This window comes from Thermobia domestica, chromosome 3 (assembly GCF_964235325.1).
Source record: "Thermobia domestica chromosome 3, izTheDome1.hap1.1, whole genome shotgun sequence".
NCBI lineage: Eukaryota > Metazoa > Arthropoda > Insecta > Zygentoma > Lepismatidae > Thermobia > Thermobia domestica.
This window is the reverse complement of record NC_137456.1, coordinates 69,851,966-69,872,935: the sequence shown is the minus strand read 5'-3', so window position 1 is coordinate 69,872,935 and position 20,970 is coordinate 69,851,966. Positions and strand designations below refer to the sequence as shown.

Here is a 20,970-nt window from a genome sequence, read left to right as displayed (position 1 = left end):
TTCCCTGATTGAATTATAGCTCGCATCAAGTAAGCCTTGTGGACAAACACCTTTGCGTGGCCGCAATCGTGAATTGCTGCCATTGCGATGACTTACTTTTACTAGGGGCTTTATCGAAACGCATGTTGCCAGTTTCCCACGACGCTTCTGGTGATTATCACGCAGCTGTGGTAAGAGACCAGCAGAGTACTCCCCAGTCACTGTTGGACCCTTTTGGAAGGCAATCCACTATCACAATCCCTTCCGAATCTCACAAAACTGTAGCCATCACTTTTCCAACTGAGGACATTGATTTTGCCTTCTTTGAAGGCGGGTGGGGGGTCCAAGTAGGTTCCACTGCTTAAAACTTTGTTTGGACTCTGGTTGGTAATGTGGGGCCGCGGTAGCTCAGTGGTAGAGCGTTCACCTCTGGTGCTAGGAGTCTCGGGTTCAAACCCTGCTCCCGCCAAGTGAACTTTGTGGTGGACAAACACCGTGTGCGTGGGTTTTCTCGGGGTTCTCCCGTTTCCTCCCACTTTCTTCATTCCACCATTTCATTCATTACTCATTATCACCGTCTCCTTTAGCCTAACCGGCATAATCGTGGGACGTAAAACTCAAAATTTCATTTTTTTCATTTTTCTGGTTGGTAATGGTAGACCAACCAGGCCATCTATTGTTATGAATCGAGTGCGAAAGGCATCTGGATTTGTTCGGAAGAGATGAAGATTGTTCCTTAAAATGTTGCGTTTGATCAGTGTCAAAAGTTTTGGCTCGTGGAAACCGGCTTGGAGAGGCAAGTAATGGTGGAAATCGAGAAAAAATGAGAAAGCAATGCCGGAAGTTGACATCAAGAGAAAAGGACCTGGATGCTGCATGGGTGACAGGGAGACCGATCTGGAGGAGGCTTATTAAAATATTAAAATCAGTGGTTTATATGAAAAGATTGGAAAGGATCTTCGATAATGTTTCTACTCGATTTTTTAATTCATGTTGAATCAAATTTATCTGTTTTGAAAAAGATCGAAGTATTTCTTCAAAGGGTATGTCTCATGACGTTTATTACTATTAACATGATTAAGTGCGGTGGCGCGCTTGCCTTGGAGTGAGGGCAGTGTGAAAAATTAATGACGTTTGGAGCAAATAATACACATTTTTTTTTCTATGTAAGTGAGGTGGGAATATTAGTTACGGGAAAAAAATATGCGAAATTTTTAAAAGATAAAATATGCTTTATCGTTGCATAAAAGTCAGAGTTTTTATCTTTCTTTTTTAAGGGAATTGATAAATAGAGGTACAAACAAGATGACTTTCTGGAATATATGGGCTTTTGCTGTGGAAATAAGTTGCTCTCCCGTAGTAGAGTCTGCAGTTGACCAAGAAATCTTAAAACATGCAATACTTGTGGGTTCTGGATTATATTCCGTGCTGTCTATCTGAATGTGTTCAGTGACGTTATCATGTTTACAGTGCCGTGTAACAAAACTTGTCACATATTGTTTGAGGCTGCTAAGTGCAAGAGTTAAACATATTTACCTTAGACGTCCTTTATATAAATTAATATAGCAGACGGTTGTAATGAATTCTCTTAATCGTCAGAGATCGATGAGATGTGATCAGACTACGCTGATTAACAGACATGAAAAGCCATATTACTTAACGGAGATATCGAAATGAAACCACGAGGGTCTTTTTTTGTACGTACATCATATTCTCATTTTGAGCTTTCTTTTGTTCTAACTTTAAATATTCTATTTCAAGAGCCTGGTATTTCTATTGGTCAAAGTAGAGATATTGGTAATGGTTCGTTTTAACTCTTTGTTCTAATAATAAATTTCTGATTACCTAGGTAGTTACTTTAATAAGACCTTTCTTTTAAATTCAGGTCACAGAGGAAGATACCCTTCCGAAGTATGTTTGCCACGGTTGTATCTCAAAACTGGATATTTTCCAGGAATTTCGAGACACCTGTCATAAGTCTGAAATTGAATTGGCGCAATATATTGCAAACCTAGAAGAAAATCGGCAAACTGAAGCGTTAAGTTTAGTAAGTATCTTGGACAATAGTGATATTGTAGATAGCCAGTAATCATTTATATTTTAACAATCATTTATATTTTCTTAATATATTGTTGGCTAGTTTCCACTTCATCACATTTTTTATATTTGTCAGAATATATTTCTCATCTTTGATGCGAGACCTGATTTCAATTGGAGATAGAAAAATACTTATACTTTGGTTATTAGAAAAAAGAAGGCGTCGAAAATGTATTGGCGCTAGAGTTCATGTACAGTCAGTCAATTAGGGGCTGATCATCAAAATTTGTGTGTGATTGTAAATAGGAAAAAAAAAGAACAGAAGGAATTTTTTTACATTTGATTTGTAGAAAAAAAGGTGAATTACTCATAAATGGCCTGCACTATTTCTAAGGTATGGTTTTAGATGTTCATCAAAGAATAACTAACATCTTCATTCATAAATTATAAATTACTCCGTATAGTCGGTTGGGAACATCGACTGTTTGTGGATTGGAAAAGGATCTGTTCTTGCATGAAAACAGTATTCCCCGAAGAGCAGAGTGATTTTTTTTTCTGACTGTATATTGTATGTTGGAGTTTGTTGGCTATGTAACAGTAAGAACTAATTGAACGTATAAAAGTCATATCAAAATGAAATTTCATAATACTAACCTGAATGTGTTCCTGTGATTATTATTATTAATGTTTTAATTTCTCATCTGTATTTCTGGTGAGATACTCATAATTTAAGCTCAGTCATCCTGATGAAAGGCGATCGAGTATCTCGCGATAAATAATTCATGCGAGAAGAGCAGTATGTTAGATTTTTTACACAGATACCATCTAGCATATTTTGTTAAGAGCCTGACATACTAAAAATAATATAAAATTTACCACTTTTCTTTTGCCTGTTTTTCATAAGTGAAAGGAGATAATGAAATGCAACTTAACACAATTATTCTGTCAACAGAAAATTTGAACCTCAAGAATTTTCAGTGTTGCCTTCCATAGAAATTACAGTGTTGCTAGAATAACATTTTTCCCAAAATCTAAGTTAAGGTTGCGACTAGAGGAACGAACTCAACTGCATTTGATTACGTATCATTTGTTTTGGTATACTGTGAACTACTTTTTAAATAACATTATTATTTAATTTTAATAACTGTATGTTAAAACTATTTTGTTTGTTACAAAGTAAATACAACTATTATTTAAAAAGTAGTTCACAGGATATCAAGATAACATGATATGTAATCAAATGCAGTTGAGTTCGTTCCTCTAGTCGCTGGCTTATCTTAAATTTTGGAGGAATTTGTTATTCTGGCAACACAACATTTTCCAGGTTCATATTTTCTGCTGTAGAATAACATTATCTATGATTGTGGTAAGTTGCATTTCATTATCTCCTTTCACTAATGAAGAACAAGCAAAAGAATACGTAAATTTTGTATTATTTTTAGTATGTCGGACTCTTTAAGATTAACGCTCTTCGCTAAGCTCCAACTCTTTTGACTTTTAGTGAATAAATTTAAAACAGTGACGAATATCAAAAATGTAAAAACTAAGCCAGATAGTATTTACAAAACGCTATTATATGAATTTATTGTTTACAAGACCTTTCGTGTAGTGTGTAAATTTGGATGTCCAACAATTACGACATCATAAGTTGCACATTCAAATCTGTGGTCTATAGGGAAAAGTTTGGAAAAGATGTTTAGTTTATTTAATAGGATTTTGTACACATTACCTGGCTTACTTTCTATATTTTTGATATTTCATTATCTTTGAGCTATTCACTAAAATTCAAAAATCGGAGGGATGAGGTTAGAGAAAAGCATTAACAAAATTTCACCTATAATATGCGCTTGGAACCTTAAAACGATTTTTACATTCCTAGTGTGATTTTGACAGCAAATCCTGTTGCCTTCGGCAGCTAGACAGTAAAAAAGAGCTTCGACTCTTCAAATAGCTTTTACATTTTTTTCAGCTTAATCTTTTCACACGAAACACTAAAACCGACATCAATTTACTAGACATTTTATTGCTCACTATACGTACTAACTTGCAATTTAGTAGTACTCATATAAAAGCAAGCTACGATTTTACTCCTAATATACTTACTAAACGAAAGAATGAGAATAAGAAAGAAAGGAGAAATGAAAGAAGAGGAAGGAAAGGAAGAGAGGAAAACATGATGAGCATAAAGAGTAGGGTAGATGATATTGAGATAATAAAGGAAGTATTTAAGAAAATGGGAAATTTCGCAACATATAGAAAAGGAAGTAAGAGACTACTAGACGTAATACATGAAAGGAGAAAGCGGAAGAGCAGCCAAAAGGTGTTGATGGAAATAAAAGGAGTGAGTTACAGGATCCCATGCAAAGAACATGACAATATAAGTCGTAGCAACCCAGTCATATTTCGACAATCGAAGGATATATTCAAATTGTGTTATATACAACCGAATGAGTATCCACAATAGATATTTTGTTGGTAGAAATCATGAAAGAAAATCAAGCAACTCTGTGACATTGAGAATTTTTCCTTCCCAGTCAATCTTACAGTTTCTCTTTCCTTTTAATTAATTTATATGAAACAATGTCTTGCTTCGGTACCGAGCAACTGAATAGGAGACTCATTTCTTGTGCACCAGCACGGGGCCCCGAATTAAATTATTCTGTGAGGGGGAGGGGGAGTCCAGGCTAGTATTTTTGTTTAGTTTTATTTTCTCTACGTTAAGGAGATCGAACTTCAACTGGAAACTTTGGACATCTCGTACAAATGAAAGCATGTTAATCATTCGGTTGTTTTTCAGCCTCAATTTTAATTAGCCAGGTAGGATATAAAAATGAGTTTTCAATAAAAAACAAAGTTTTGAGTCCGTCAAGTTTTGTTAAAAATAATAGTTGGAAGTTACGGGAAATATTTCTTTGTGCGTGTGTGTATCGGTGTTTCTTGAGCTACTAAATGAATATGTTCATTATTCATTTCAGAACCAGCATGATCCTCGGCCGCCGGATCTTGTGATTCAACCTGTGAAAAAAGCTGGATACGTACAAAGTAGAATTCCCGATATAGAAATGGTAGTTCACCCTGGCAGGGTTAAAGTTGAAAGTTGTGCGGAAGATTCTTCGTCTGTAGGTGGTGCATGGGAGTCAGATAGATCCAGTACAATTGCTCAAGAGACCACTTCAAATAAGTTGAACTCTAAAAATTCCTGTAGTGATGGTAACGATAGGTTTTCATTTAGTGACTATGCTAGTCATGGCACCTCAAAATTAGTGAAAGAAGAGTTTATATCTAGTGATCTTATGCCTGAAAGTGAACCTTTTCGACAAAATGAGAGTGAATGTGATAATGAACAAATGTCTTCGTATGATTACGAGCAGTATAATTCTGCGGACGTTGCCAATGACTCCGATGATGATATCCAAGTGATAGAGACAGAGTGTAAGAAAGAGATTACTAATGGTTTCAGTGATAATCAGAGTCAAGCTGCTTCCAGTAGTTCAACTGAAAGGTAAGTAAAAGTCATTTACTGTGCGAGATCTTAGTTGAAACAATATAGCACAGAAGACTACGTGTCTCCATTAAAGTAAAAAGCTTTTCATCACGCATCATCCTGGTCTAGAATTGATTGCAGATCACAAATCATTCTGGCCTAGAATTGATTGCAGAAAATTTAAATCGTTAGGAATTCGCGAAACAAGATAGAACAATTTTTGATCGTAAATTTAATAGGTTATATTTTTTAAAAAAGAGAGGAGGTGTAACAAATCAAACCGTGTATTCAAATATCCACAGTACAAACCAAGAATGGGTTTTTCTTTACTTTATTTGTTATATTTAAATTTAAATAGCAAAACAGAAAGAAAACGAAAAACTGTTATACACACATCCATTTCTTTTTTTGTATTATATGAAAACTTCATAGTCTTATAATCATCAGCAATAGATCTTGTTAGAACAGACATTTTCTTGACACTAACAAAATTTCGAACAAACCAATCAGGTTTCCAGCATCCTTGTTTATCAGGGTTGGCAAAAAACCATGGTTTTCATTAAAGAAAAAAAAAAAAACTTTTTTTTTTTTTTTTTTTTTTTTTTTTTTTTGTTTAAACCAGGTTTTTATGGTTTAAATGATTTGCTCTATATATTCATATCATATATGGACAGAAATAAGTTTGTTTCGCCTTGATGTTATTATGCAACAACCGGGTTATGCTGGAAGGGGTCACATAAGCTTAAAGCGGAATAAAAACCGCTTCTCGAGTTACATCCGAGAGAAATTGTCCTCCATTTGAACTCGGAACCAGGACTAATTAGCCACAAATGCGATACGTCTGCCGACTCACTCACGAAGGAATCCTGATAAAAAAAAAAAATACGTTGTACTGATCTTTACATGCTTCTTAATATAACTGTCAAGAGTCATTTCAGAAGGACAAAAAGATAAACAGTTGCACAAGTGAAACCATTACACAGAATTACATATGAACAATTTCAAAGTACTACGGAGTACAGAAGAACTAATTTAGTTCAAGTTAGTTAACAACGACTTTTATTGGTCCAAATTAAAGAAATACACCGACTTAATCTGCATATCAATAAGAAAAGTGAATAAAGATACGAATTATTTGAGTCCACTTTGGCTCAGATTCATTTATACATAAATAGATACCAAAGATACTTATTTCACTAAATGCCTCTCGTGGGGTCTGTATGACCCCCGCCCCCCCCCCACACACACACAAAAAGTACGGCATTTTCGATGTATTTTATCCATAGTAAACATTGAAGCGAAACAATATTTAGAATTTTTCTTCGATTGCAATTACATAACAATAATAACAACTACAAAAAAATCACATAATAAACATTTATGAACTTGTAAACAAAAGTTGCTTTTGTAGTATAATCTTTTTGAGTAATGAATGGGGAATTTAGGTCTGAATATAATACGAATAATATACGGGAGTGAAACGTGATAACCCACAAATGTGTGTTCATCAAGATTTTACAAACACTTACACTTTTACGAACATTTTTTTTTTGTTTTTTGGTTTAAAACAGTTGTTTTTTTTTTTCAAAAAAACCAGCTGGTTTAAACCTTGGTTTAAACCAGCCAACCCTGTTGTTTATTATCACAGTCTTGCTGCGTTGCAGTTTTACATTGGCAGGTTGTCAGAAGCAGATGGTAATCGTAATTCTATCTAAGTTTATCTTCACTGAAATGCTATTTGTAGTTCGTCGAAGTTAGATTATTCTTTAATCACTGCTGTATTTGAAAGTAAAAGCGCACATTGTTGGAAAGTAGCAGCACCTGTTGGAGATTAAATTGCTATGAACCCAGTGAATACTTTTCCGGACATTATTTTGTTGGTGAACTTAAATCGAGATTTGTCTAAAGAATTACGTTGCGTTCTCAATACATTTGCATCATAAATTCTGTTACAACAGTCACTGTTTAGGGATCTGTAATGGATTGCTTCAGTACTGTGATTGTTTTAGAAAGTATTTTTAATTTTGTTGAAGAAAGTAGATGTTTGTCAAATTCTGTGACTACGAAAGAGAAGAAAAGTGTCTTTTAAAAATAAATAAATAAAAGTTATTGCCAATGTGGAAACCTTTGTCTTGAGTTTTGTTTGTTTGATTTCGTTAGATACACTACAATGTCTAGAAATCTACAGCAATTACAGTGGCCAAGAAGATACTAAGCACTTCCTTTATTTTCTTATACGATAGCAGTTTCAACAATCAGAGCATCTACATCTCCTTTAGTTTTATACGCTGTGATACCCGCAGACTTAAAGTGATCCTTGATTAAGTGAATCAAGCGAATTTTATTTTCGAAGTTTAAAAAGTGTGCTTGCCCAATTGTTCTTCCATATTTTAAGCAAATGCCATTTTAGCAGTTATTTTTTTTTACATTGCTCTCGTTATTACTTTCATTTTAAAAGATAAGCCCTTTTAAAAGATAGGCTACTAGTGCTTTGAAAAGCACTCAAGCTGTTTACCTATAAACACCTTCCCCCACTCCTCCTCTTCAGATGGACTAATACCATTCTTCATATGTGAAGCCATTGAACGTTGTTCATAAACAGAACTTCAAAATCTTAGGAATGTCGACTCGAAAAATCAAGAACAGTGTTACGCTTGTATACAATTATTGCTTCCAGAGTATACAATTATAGCATGAAGATCTTCCAAGCAAAAGCGAGGGATTGATTTTTTTTAAATCAACACTTAAAATGAGCATTTCAGAGCTGTTTAAACCCAAATATTAAGTGAAATACTCTTGTAACACATTTCAAAATAAAATTAAAATTACATCTTTGTACTTTTTTTTTTTTTTTTTTTAATCTACAAGTATAAAAGATTAGCTCTTTGAACTATCTTTTTCAATGGAGGCAGAAATAAACTAAGTGATCTACCATAAAATATTAACTTATTATTCATATTTTGTTAATAATTTTATTTAAAACATTTTTCCACAATCAAATTTTAAAATTCAGTCATAGCTCACTGTAACATATACTTATTGAAAAAAAAAAGTATATAAATCATGTACCATTGCGAAGTTTTACAGTTTTGTTATGGTTAAAAAAAAAAAAAAAAATCTTACTACAATACAATATCGTCAGTTTATCTTACTATAATATTTATTTGTTTCAAATAGCGTTCTTATGTAAAGTAATCTCTAAATGTGAAAAAAATTAATAAAATATAGCTAAAATAGCATCGTATGTATTATTTGTTTTAGCTTAGGGAGTAGTAAGAACAATGGATACAATTATTTCAGTTAATAGCAGACTTGTAAGTAGAGAATATTCACAAAATATTAGATGGATCTTAAAACTACTTTTAAAAAAATGCTTGAGTGCTACCAAAATATACCATGAAACAAGACAATTTTGATAATAAGTTTCATAAATTTATATGTAACGCCCTTCCCCCCCCCCCCCCCAAAAAAAAATTACCGTAAAACAAGTTTGCACTAAAAATATGTACTTTTGATTTTCATCACATCTGACTGTCAGTCAAGCAATTTACTTTTTCGAAATAGTTTCTGAAAATATAGAAAGTCTTTAAGATATGAACTTTTCTTGCTTTAGTAGCAGAATATGTATCAATAATTTCGTTATAATCTAGTGACGATGAAATATCATTTTCGATAGATAATACTGCAAGCTCATTGAGTCTTTCTTGTAACAGAATTGATTTAAAATACATTTTGATTGATTGATTTCAACTTTGAAAAACTTTCTCCAGAAGCCACGGAGGTCAGAAGACATTTTGAAACAACTCATACGTTTAGCATGGAGGCTATATGAGACGTAGACCTACAGCTTACCGTGGCATCCGAACCACATGAGCTCCCACCGGAGAACCTGGGTCTCCCACGCCAAAGGCCTGTACGCGAAACTATATAACCACAAAAAAATATTTCTATACATTTATGTAAGCATGTTTAATTTCAGTTGCTAACAAAGTTTAGGAAGTCTAGTTTTTTTTTTTTTTTTTTTTTTTTTTTCGCCTAAAAGTGAAGCGAATTTTTATTACAAAATCGGAAGTAAACTACACAGGCAGTGGAGTGGTGTAGTAGGAGGAATAGATAAAGGGACACTTCACAGCGGGCGACTGGCGGCAAACTACAGTTTTAACATTACAGTACTTTCTTTACTATGCCTTCAAGCAATAAAATTTGCAAAATATTTTTAACAATAATTTATAATATTTGGACTACTTAATAATACATGTGGGATGTAGATTTGCCTTCAAAATTATGTAAAACAATCAACTTCATTTTATTGTTTTTAGTATTTCTATTTTTTCTGGCTTTCTCCTAAACGCTCGCGTGTGCGGTTTAACACGCCTCAGGCCGGCCGTATATCACAGCATCTAATAATTAAAATGGCACTTACGTAAGCATCCAAATGGTAAACGGCAATTCGATGCTACATTTCAATGACCAATTCTTATTATCTTCATGTATTTATTATTATTAACGAATTACGTTTTTTGTAGAACTGCGTATTTTTATCAGTTTTCTCCACTATAGGGAAAATGTTAATGTTCCTTGAATCACTACTATTAAAATTTCTTGTCAAAAGCCACTCCTAATTCTTCTTATCATGGACTTCGAAAAACAAGCCAGCTATTATCTAAGTCGTATTAACCATTTGATAAAATTCTTCTCATTCTGTGTTTTTCCAGTGAATCTTAAAATATTCTAACCCGACAAAAAGCCGTATTGAGAACTATTAGACATGGATATGAAAATGAGATTTCTGTAGGTTTGACTAATGACACAAAATAATTAGTCATTAGTCAATAAAATGGTATCATTTATTTATGTATTTTTAATTATGCTACAGAATCGAAAGAAAGGTTATTGGAGCCAGCTATCTATTTCATGTAATATTGAGAATTTCACATATGAATAAAAATTATTATTTTTATAGCAAGAACCTGAATCTAACATGTGTTCAGTTTTCTTGTGTCCACGTCAGTTTACGTTTTCAAATTATTTTAACGTGTATAATAAATTACTTCGCTTTTGCAACGTAATTTATAGTATTAAGTACAGAGTCCATGCATGCTATACGTATATATATATATATATATATATATATATATATATATATATATATCTTGTTTCGTGATTATTCTCATGGATTTTACCACTAGACAATTTTTGAAAGCCTTCTTGTCTTCAAGCAGCAAGAAATCTGTCTAAAAAGTTAATAGTAATAAAAAATAATAAATATCATGACGAAATAAGTTACCGATAGCATAATTTCTACTATTTAGAAAAAATATTGCTACTTAGAAATAGCAGTGGTTTTGAAATTTATTCGTTGCTAAGTAATTGGTCATCATAATTAACTTTGTATTTTTTACTTCTCTTTAAAACTTTCTTAGTTGTAATATATAACATTGAAAACATTGATATATGCATTAAATAATGTTTTGAAACAGGTGGTAAATTATGTTGTTCAAATTTTACTTTTAAAATATATTTAAAACGTGTTGAAAACGGAGGTGAGACCAATGAACAAGCTTCATAGTTCAGTAATTGTTGTGCTGTAGCTAGAACGTTTCAGCTAAGATCTCGCAGTGAAACAGAGTAGGATTTTGTCTTTAAAAAATGATTGCAAAATTTTTATATGAAGTACAAGTTTTTTTATTGGTTTTCGGGTGAGTGACAATTCTCTTGAAGTTACTACTGTATCAATACTCAATTTAATCGCAAAAGAACCTTCAAAAACTGGAAGGAATTGTGGTGGATATTGCTCATTGACAGTAAGATACATTTCATAACTGATGTTAACACATCAAAGCTGAAGTTTTACGGAAAGTTTGTGCAATACGATTATTGCTCACTAAGTTTTCACTTCGTTTTGGTAATTCAGCGAATTATTTCATTCAGTTGTGGGAACCCGTTTTCAGTAAATTATCGTCGTCGTATTAATTATGCTCCATTTTGTGTAATGTGTAGAGCGATTCAAGGAAATTGGGAATATATGAAGAAGAGAATGTTCTTAAGAAACTAAAATAAGGAAGGGACTGGAATTAAAGAAAAAAGATAACGAAATTAGAAACAAAATGACATAAAGTGTTTAATAGTTTAAGATGAAGCTAAAACGTTGTTGAAACTATATATATATATATATATATATATATATATATATATATATATATATACACTAAGTACATCTCAAATATTTTTAGCGAATATATTAAGTGAAGAATTTTTTAAATAGTGAGACGAAAACTTAATCGAATGTTAAAATGTTCGAGGATGAAAAGTGTGTTCGTATAGGGTAGATAGAGAACAGTGGATATTATCGAGTAACAATGACTTTTGATGCAAATAAAATTGAATTTTTCCATTATATGTAAGGGAGTGAAGCGTTTATGTAAGAATTCTGCTAGATATTAAAACAATTTACTCGTTAACTAATAAAAAACCAAAGGAATTTGTGATTTTCTTCTGGGATCTTTAAGGACTTTTGAGACATTGAAAATATGCTAAGAGCTACGCCACAAAAACAGTCCGTAATATGCTAAGAGTGCCGAGCATAAACGTAATGACGTGTAAACTATCTTTTATAGTTACAATGTTACGAGATTAACTCTTGCTTCGCACCATCCATTCATTCATTAAAAAAGAAAAAATAATAAAGGTGATGGAAAATATAAGTTTTAAAGTGTAAACAGTAATATGGGTCGGGTTAATAATTGGTTTCCAGCTTTTATTGTAGTACATAGTAATAAGCAAACATTATGACGTCATATCTGATTGATTCGATATTTCTTCAGTATAAGCTAATCCTGAGAAACAGTTGTTAGTTCCTTTGGGCTTGTATTAGCATTGCAATGAATAATTGTAAACCCATGCTATTGTTGCAATGTTAAAATTCTGCAAGTCATCGTCTTTTACTCTGTTTTTTCCCGCTTGCGTGTGGTTGACATTTTTGATGATTCGCTTCCATCTTAATCGGTCTTAAATGTCATCCTCTGTTAACTTCTTTTTTTTAAGTCCGTATTCATGCAATCTATCCATCTTTTCGGTCTTCTTCTTTTACCTTCTACTTCGATCGTCCCTTCTCTCTTGCTGATGTAATTATAATTTCTTCTCATAACATGGGTATACCACTTTAATCTTGTTTCTTGTACTGTCTTCGATATCTCAGTCGCTTTAACACTGCCTCTTATTCTTTCGTTTCTGATCTTATCCAACCTGGTAACACCACCTATTTGAGCATTTTCATTTCGGCTCTATCTAGTTTGTTCTTTTGCGCCTTTTTGATTCTCCCAAATTTCTGCTCCGAATAGCAGGTTTGTAGGCTCGTCATTTCACCTTGACACTTATCCTTTTATCACAAAGAATACTTGGGATCTTCCACTTCATCTATCCCACCTTAATTTTATGTTCTATTTCTGCATCTAAACTCCCATTCTTATTCGCAATGGAAACTATATATTTAAAGGTATTTACACTTTCTTTAGACCCTGTCTTATCTGTATGGTTTCCTCTCCATCTCCTCCGAAGTTCATACATGTTCTCTTTTCTTCGTACTGATTTTCAATCCTCTGACTTCAAAGTTCTTCTTGGCTTTTCTAATTTCTCTTCTAACTTCTCTGTTGGTATTGCTAAGACAGTGTCATCTGCAAACAGCATACACTAAGATATTCTTCAGATAGGACATTCATAACTAGGCTAAATACATATGGGCTCTAAGAATCTGACTCTTGACAGGTATCCAGTCGGTGTAGAATATGGTGCTCTTGACCCTTGTCCTAGGTTCTTCATACATATCTTGGGACTTTAGGTTGATAAATACTACATGTAGTTCTTTCTTTTTATCTTGATATTTTCCCATTATTTGTCTAATTGCAAAAATGTCATCTGTTGTTCCCCGACCTGACATGAATCCGAATTGTTCATTCCCTATTGATGTCTCCACTCGAAGCCCGTCTCTCAATGACTGTTTCTCAAATCTTCTTGTGTGAGACATCAGATTAATCCCTCTGTAATTATCACAATTTTGAATATCGCCCTTCTGCTTGAAAATATGTATTATTTCACACTCTCCATATTTTGGGTATTCTTTCATTGGCAAATACCTCTTGCATCAAATTGAACAATAGATCCATTTTTCCTTTGCCGAGCTATTTCCTAACTTCCTCAGCTTTCTTCCCGTTGCTTTGCCATTTTTCGTTTTGCGTAGCGCTAATATCACTTCTTTCTTATGTTGTCTGTATGTCCGTGGTTTGGTATACCGTCCTCCAAGATTACTCTCTAGTTTTCTTCTTTTAACACCTTTCTACAGTAGTCTTTCCATCTCATCTTCTTTTGATTTTATGTTCCTCCTATAGTATATCTCATTTTTTGTTCCTTATCTTTATAATGTGAGATAAAACTTTTGTAACATTGTCTCGTGCCCTAGCTATCCGTAGTAGTTTTCTTTCATGTTTGTTAGCTTTAAGTCCTTCATACACTTTCCGTCAGGTCTGTCTTCGTTCTTTCCACTTATGTTTTAGCTAATTCTTCGCTTTCTGTTGTTATTTTCAATCTTCATCAGTTCCTGATTTATCCCATTTTACTTTTACTTTTCTCTTTCATTGCTTTCTGTGTCTTAATTCTACCACCAAGTGTCTTTATTTGCTGGAGCATCTTTCCCTGAACTCCTATCTAATAATTCTTCCGCTGTTCGTTTAATGACCACGTTGTTTATCTTCCATCATTTAAAGGTTCCTTTTGCGGATTGTAATACTTTTTTTCTTTCTTTTTAAATCGCAGCTTAGATTTGGATCTTCGAGTTTCCACTTTGTAGTTTTAGGTGTAGTTATAATAACTTGTAGATGCTCTGGGATGCATATTTAACATAGAAAAGGAACTCTTTGCATTTGGTGCTTTTGTATCTTTGTTAAAACTTAATCAATATTTTAGTTCGCGTTGGGGCCATTATCGCGAACACTTCTACCGCAAAGTAGGAGAAATCAGTGAAACATCATGAAGTTTTTGATCCTGTAATAGCAAAACACTCCAAGTGTCCACAAAGCACCAAAAGATATAACATTTAAGTGTGAACTCTTTTGAACTATATTTGTTTCATTATATGCATTTTTCCTTTAGAATGATTCATTCAACTCTGATCACCTATGTACATAATTTGTACTTGGATATGAAAATGTTAAGTGTCTCGTTAGTACAGGGTTAAAAATTTCATAATATCTCAGTGAATTCTTCCAGTTTGCACTAGGAATGTTCGCGATTATTGCCCAGCGCGGGCTAAAATGTTGAATATTAGTTTTTAACAGGAATACAAAAGTACCAGATGCAAGGTAAGTTTTCTTTCTTTCTTTTTCTTTCTTTCAGGTGTAGTTCTCTTGTCAATTCTTCTTCCGCAGGTGAACTCACAATCCAATACTAGTACTGTGTGCTGTGTTTCAACTGCTTTTCCGTTGATAATTTTACAATTTCATATCTCTTTCAAGTATTGTCTTCTGCATAAGAAAAAATCTTCACTTAGCTCTCCCTTGTTCTGTTTTTATGTGTTGTTTTGTATTCCTTTAGAAGAACGTGTTGAATTAGCATAATCAGATGCCAGTGCAAATATTCCGACCCCCCCCCCCCCTTCTCTGTTATTTTCTTTTTCAGTAATCCAACTCCCGTGGATTTGAAGATATAACCACCACTAGTACCAACACACCCGTTAGATCACCTGACAGAATAATTTTCTCTTCCTTTAGTATACTAGTTAATTCTTGTTCTAAGTGATTTCAGAAAGCGTCGTTTTCTTCCTCTTCACCCAATTTGCGGAGCGTACACGCTCACAATATTGAACATTTCTAAGCCACAATTTGGTATTCCTTATTCTGTCACTTCTATTTACAAGAGTATTTATTAATTAATATGTTTCAAAATCAGTATCATTGCTTCAAGACATATTTGTGACTTCTACCATGTGTAAGAATGGAATGCATATGTAAAATTGATTTCAGTTATCTCTGAAAAAAAAAAAAAAAAGGTCTAGTTCATAGTGAAAGAATTCGTATACATATTTCTGAGTATTGGATCATGTTCGATTGATATGAAATTTGATATTGCTGAAAGAAGCTCCAATGAACTATCATGCGTAATTGAAGAATGTTTATTCTCTGTTGAGAAATGATTCGGGTAAGTATTTCAGCTTTTGTTATGAAATAAATACTAGAATTACTTGTAAAGTATGCTAACCTTTTTTGGCTTGTTTGCGTCTGGTAACAGAAAATAATATCTTAGAGACATGGTAGCTTAACAGCCATTTCTTACCTTTAACTAGCAGCGTTCACCCCGCTTCGCTGCGGTCACCCCGGAACGCAATAAACTTTGTTACTTAGATAATTTTTACTTTTTCGCTTTCAAGTGATATGATAAAAACCATAGAAGATTGCAGTAAATCTTAACATTATATCGCCTGTCATTTATGTTAACCCGCCCCGCTTCGCTGCGGTCATCCCGGTGCTGGCATATTGTAAAAGTGTCTGTAAAAATAAGCAAATCAATTAAAAAATTTTAAACAGAAGATTCAAGCTATTTTCCGCTGTATATCGCCTGTCATTTATGTTAACCCGCCGAGTGACACGGTCATGCGGGTTGCATATAAATACGTTTATTTTTACCTATGATGAACTAATAACAAAGGATTTGTACGTTATGGACACCTGAATGGTCAATTATCTCAAGACACTGGTAATTAAAAATTAAAGTGATATGATAAAAACCATCTAGGGTCCAAATCCTAATAACCCCCCAAAAATGAAAGAAATTGGTTCAGCCGTATTAGCGTGATGAGCGGACAAAAAATTGTACGTTCTCTTTTATATATATAGATATAAAGCTTTATCTTAGCAACATTGTGTCTGAGAAGTTCGTTAACAATACCAAACTAAAATCAGAATTGTACTGTACATTTTAGAAGTTGAACAATGTTTCGACCAAACTGTTCTCTTAGAGACTTATTATTTTGCAGATTAAAACCTTACATTAAAGTAAGGTTGAACATGTAGCTTCAACTAATTGGATCAAATTTAACCCTTAACGCACCAAGCCTAAATTGTCAACGTTGTTTACCAAGCTGGGGTCTTCTAGGGACCCCAAGTATTATTTTAATTTCTCAACTTTTTATTTTCACTTTTTTAACGAACGTATCATTGATCTAATTATGTAGCAGATATTCAAAAAGGATGCAGGGCACATATAAAAATCGAGAATAATGGTTTTTATACTTGCAGCAGTATCACCATTATCGCCCTCTGGGGTCCCTAGTGGACCCCGCTTGGTGTGTTAAAAGTTAAGATACCCTCAAAATAAAAAGACAAGTATTGTCACTTCTTGTGTAATGCATATTTGATGCATTTTATACCGTTTCGGGATCTGAACTTCGTTCTTTTCGACATGTGAAGTTATTTCATTGTGTATTTTGACAGTCCTAGTTTAGTTACGATGGATTGCTAAATGTTCTTAATTGTCTTATTAATGAGTAATACCATGTTGAGCATATATTCTGACTTGGCAGATACTTTCGACTTTTAGTAAACAGAATGAGGTACCTAAACTTTTCGTGATACGTGATAGAAGCGCAAATGAAATGAGGAAGCATAACTTCTTTTTTTAGTAAAGAACATCAGAAAAACTTCTGAAGTGGCATGACTCTAAATGAAGATAAGACGTAGAAGGAATGAAAAATTAGTGAAACGTAAGTATTTTCAGTATATATATATATATATATATATATATATATATATATATATATATATATATACAGGGTGTTTCTAAAGTTCGTAGAACGGTTGGGGTTGATTCTCTACATGAAATCAAAAGTCGAACGCGACGTATTTCCGTTTTACCAGTATCGTAAAGTGTGGGCAAATAAACTTTTGACCGAATAAGTGTGGCGACATACAGCCCACAAGCATAACGTGTGTCGTCAGGTACAAAAATCAGATATGTACAAGGGATTTTCCGAATAAATTATATGGATTGTGTAGACTTCGTTTGGAATGTGTGTAGAAGAATCACCCACACATAATCAGTATCCCTGTATGGTGATGGAAAATAACACATGAAGACGCCATAGGAACTCTGCATGGTTGCATAAGCCATCAGCAAGAAAGAGACGCTGAAGTGTAAGAAAGACAGTATTTGCAGCAATTCGTAGGGAATGTCAGGGGATGATGGCGATGTACTCTGCACATATGCAAGGAAGGAAGAGACAAATATGCACATAGTATACGCACAGTAAATGGTAGTGTGCAATAACCGACCTGTACGAGAGAGGCGAACGGACGAACACTTCGGGAACAGTATTGGAACTCACCCATTGGTGGTACACAAATGACAAGCGAATCAGGTTTTGCCTGGTGCAGTCAGACATATCTGTCGTTTCTGAAGGTAGCTGCAATAACCCGAGCAACGATTTCCGCTGAGGTTCGAACACGATACATTTATTCTAACCCTATAGAAAGAAATGTAACAGTATAATATCTGACGATCTGGATAGCCAAAGCATAAGCCTACTACCACTAATCTAGCGATCAATTAACATTTCATAAAGGAAGTTTCTGACACCCAACCACCATAATCACTAATGGTGCATTTTCTAAAAATTGCTGCAAGACGTCACGAAGAAATGAAAGATAATTACCTCCATCAAGACAGGTAGGCAACAAATAAGGTATCATATGATGCTGCACCATGGCACACCACATGTTTACTACAAACGGGGTTACGATATCGCACAAGAGAAGCGTGAGAATTTTCAGCATTCCACACGTGTCTGTTGTTGAACATGTATTGCCTCGGAACACAAAGGTACTGACAGGCAGTTCGATGAAGAAACCATTGGTAAAATTCATAGTAGACGAAGAAATCTTAGGATGATAGCGCACATGTTCGTCATCTTGAATTACTGCATTCCTTTCTTATCGATAACATCTGCATATTGAAATGACGAGTGTGTAGCGCGATATTGATTTCAAAATCGGTGCAAATATGTCGTCCTCAAATTGCACAATGTACGCAAATTGAAGTTTTTCACATTGTGGCTTGCACGCAGTCTTTCGCGTACTTTGTGGAATCCCTTGCATGCTAATGGTTTACATGTCATCTTAATTTTTGGAGAGTCCCCATGTTTCCGTGCTTAGATCAATCGAATTGACTTCTCCAAAAAGGGCACTTCTAACATTTTTTAAAAATAAAATTTATAATGTTATTGCTTTACCCTCGGCTGACACATCGGTTGCTCTGGAAAGAACATTTCTACCATATTTCTCCAAATAGGACACTTGTGTTGTGCAATTTTTTTTTTTTTTTTTTTTTTTTTTTTTTTTTGCCGATAGTGTAAAGTCTGTTGTTTGCCCTGCTGTATATCTTGAAGCTTCAAGATATAACCAAACCGTAACATTATGCTCATTGATATTCATATTATGATGAACTTCTTGAATGGCCGACCACAAGTGTCTGAATATTGTGATCAGATACTGATAAATAAACTGCCTAAGGCGTCTTACTTTGGCGAAATTAAATTTCCGCTAATTCTCTAGGTTTTTAGTATTTTATTATCTACATGTGAAAAGTAGACAGTATTACCTTGTGTGAAATACCAAGCCTATGAATGATTGCAAAGCGAAAGTACTTCTGTCAGTTAAAACGCATGTTATTTGTATAATGATGTAACATAACATTGTGTAAGAGTTTTCGATTGAATGTTTACATTTTGAAAATATTAAAGAAAATTAAAATTAACAGTAGTGTAATTTCGTCAGTGAGAGATCCTTTGTCACTATGATCAGTCACACGTGCTGTTAGATGTCAAGATAGATTCGCGTTTAGTTTTCGTTCATTTTCATAGTCAGTGCAGGTCGAGTAATTTATCGTTTTGCGCATCGAACGCTCATTTTATCATACCTTTGGACATCTGTAACGCGAAAGACACAGCTTTCTGATTATATATATATATATATATATAACATTACTGATTTCGTATGTAGACTCACCTCCGAACTGTTGTAAATGAGCTTTAGAAACAACCTGTATTTCCATAATGTATCTTATGTTATTATTTGTTAAGTTCAATATCAGAAAATGTAAATAAAAATTATTCAAAAGGAGTAATAGTAGAATTCTGAAATATATAAAATCACGTAGGGCTATAAATATTTTCGTAGTCTATAATCGTGAATTTGCATTCTTTGTAGACAATTTTCTCTTATACACGTTTAGTGTTACAACAATAAAATTTTGTTTACGCTAGATCACTGTGTACTTTAACATGGTAATGTGGGTGCTGGTAACCTGAAAACTGTCACCATGGATTGTTTTCCTGGTGTTTTGTAGTTATTGCAGTTTAGCGCTCCTTTTCATTAGCCAGAATACTATGTTCTATATGTTTCGTAGGTGCATATGATTAGGTAAGTTCTTAGTTATTCATGGTGATTTTTCTTTCTTTTTCTTTTTTTCTTTTTCTTTTTTGTCAGGATCACCACAAATAATTAAGAAATATAGGACCTATAGACAGTTTTATAGCGTGAAACGTAACAAAATGTGTTGTCACTGCATATACGGGTAAGACAGATGAACAAGTCTGTTACATAGTAAATAAAACGCGCGGGTTGTGTTAAGGATCTCAAGATTGTGAAAAACTACAATTCTCATTTGATTATTGTATAGACACATGATTAGATCTAATTACGAGCTTTTGTTTCCACAATGATGATCCGTTGGGTTGGTTTCAGTCGTAAAATTAGAAACTTATATACTTCGTAAAATGCCCATTCCTCGCACGAAGAGAATAGGTTTGTGGAAAGTATTTGAACCTTCTTTTTTTTTCCCCTTAGAATACACATTTCAATGATAGTGTAATGATACAAATCCATAATATATTTCTGACCTAAATTTTGACTTCTTCCCCGTAGAAATACGCCTTTTAATCAAAGTGACGTGATTAAAATCCAACTTGAGGTAAGTATTAGCTACGTCCGAAATTAATTTCAATCGGGTCAGTCGTTTTTCTGTGATCAAGTAACGTCGACTTCAATGTGGCGAAAATAATTATAGAAATTGAAATTGCGTGGCCCAACGTCTCCAATTAAAACCGGAATTTTGGTAACGCTGGGACACGTATTGGATATTGACAATCTCATTGGCATCTGTCTCTCATTTCCGACCCATGTCGACAGGAGCTGAACTTAAGACTTAAATGTCATCGGAACTGTCACCAAGCAGCTTAACGACTCCGAAAACTATAAATTCGACAGTAATATCTGTTGTTTTCGCCAACTTTTATATGCCACCCTTTTCCACTCCCAGCGGCACTAATTGGGACTGAACTTGGGCCTGAACGTCATCGAGAGTGTTACTATTCATCTTTGCGACCCAAAAGATGTGGATTCGACACTGAAATCTGGCGTTTTCGATTT

General features: G+C 33.9%; 1 protein-coding gene across 2 annotated transcripts in view; it reads left to right on the top strand.

Annotated features, from left to right (window-relative positions):
• LOC145680486 (uncharacterized) overlaps positions 1–20,970 on the top strand; it is a gene marked incomplete at its 3' end in the record, with an annotated part of 146,248 nt that overhangs the window by 18,482 nt on the left and 106,796 nt on the right. For both annotated transcript variants that reach the window (XM_081751062.1, XM_081751063.1), the window contains 2 exon segments: positions 1,865–2,026; positions 4,992–5,518. In XM_081751062.1, the coding sequence (XP_081607188.1) occupies positions 1,865–2,026; positions 4,992–5,518 (689 nt within the window).